This window comes from Meleagris gallopavo, unplaced genomic scaffold (genome assembly GCF_000146605.3).
Source record: "Meleagris gallopavo isolate NT-WF06-2002-E0010 breed Aviagen turkey brand Nicholas breeding stock unplaced genomic scaffold, Turkey_5.1 ChrUn_random_7180001955471, whole genome shotgun sequence".
Lineage (NCBI taxonomy): Eukaryota > Metazoa > Chordata > Aves > Galliformes > Phasianidae > Meleagris > Meleagris gallopavo.
In genome coordinates, this window is record NW_011216239.1 from 1 (window position 1) to 1,040 (window position 1,040).

At 54.6% G+C, this 1,040-nt stretch overlaps 1 gene segment (V, D, J or C); it reads left to right on the forward strand.

Moving 5' to 3' along the window:
- The first annotated feature begins 207 nt into the window (after positions 1 to 207).
- Positions 208 to 709, forward strand: LOC104917091. The segment is given in 1 exon segment: positions 208 to 709. A coding segment is annotated over 1 exon segment (453 nt).
- The last annotated feature ends 331 nt before the right edge of the window (positions 710 to 1,040 follow it).

A 1,040-nucleotide genomic window follows, 5' to 3' on the forward strand; every position in this document is an offset into this window, starting at 1 on the left:
AAAATTTGATCCAAAAGTGGGAAAATTGGACCCAAAAGTGAGGAAATTCCCCCCAAAATGGCCGCCACGCCCCCCTTGTCTCCTTCCTTTCCCCTTCCAGGACCTCATTTCTCCATTTCCCCTTCCAGGACCTGACCTGATCTGCCTCTATTTCCCCTTCCAGGACCCAAATTGCCACTTCTGACCCCCAAATGACCCCAAATCCCTCCAGCATGGCCCCAAATGACCCCAAATCCCCCCCAAAATGGCCGCCACGCCCCCTTTGTCTCCTTCCTTTCCCCTTCCAGGACCTCATTTCTCCCTTTTCCCCTTCCAGGACCCAGCACCGTACCTCAGATCTTCCCCTTCCCCCCTCACCCGGAAGAGCTCTCCCAGTCTCGCGTCACTCTGGGTTGCCTGGTCCGCGGTTTCCGCCCGCGTGACATCGAGATCCGGTGGCTCCGCGATCACCGGAACGTCCCAACCACGGATTTCGTCACCACTTCCGTCCTCCCGGAAGAAAGATCCAGTAATGGCGACACCGGAAGTGAAGGTGAAACCTACTTTGTGTACAGTAAGATGAGCGTGGAGGCCAGCAGTTGGCGCGGCGGAACCGTTTTCGCCTGCATGGTGGTGCACGAGGCGCTGCCCATGCGCTTCAGCCAGCGCACGCTGCAGAAACAGGCTGGTAAATAAAGGATGGGGTGTGAAACCCTCGTGCAATGCACAAGATGGTGGAAAATCCGGGTCTTTTTGGGGTGGAAAGGGGGAAATTGGGAAAAAGTTGGGGGAAATGCGCGAAATTGGGAGAAAGCGGGAGAAAGTGGGGGGAAATGGGGGGAAATGGGAGGAAGTGGGGGAAAACGGGGAAATTGGGGGAAATTGGGATTGTATGGGGTGATACTGGGGAGATCCTATAAGATTTGGGGCAAAACAGTGGGATTTTGGGGAAAATCCTATAAGAGTTTTGGGGTGAAAGCGGGAGAAATCGGGAAAAAAATGGGATTCTATGGGGTGGTGTTGGGGAAATGCCATCAGGTTTGGGGGGAAATTGGGGGAAA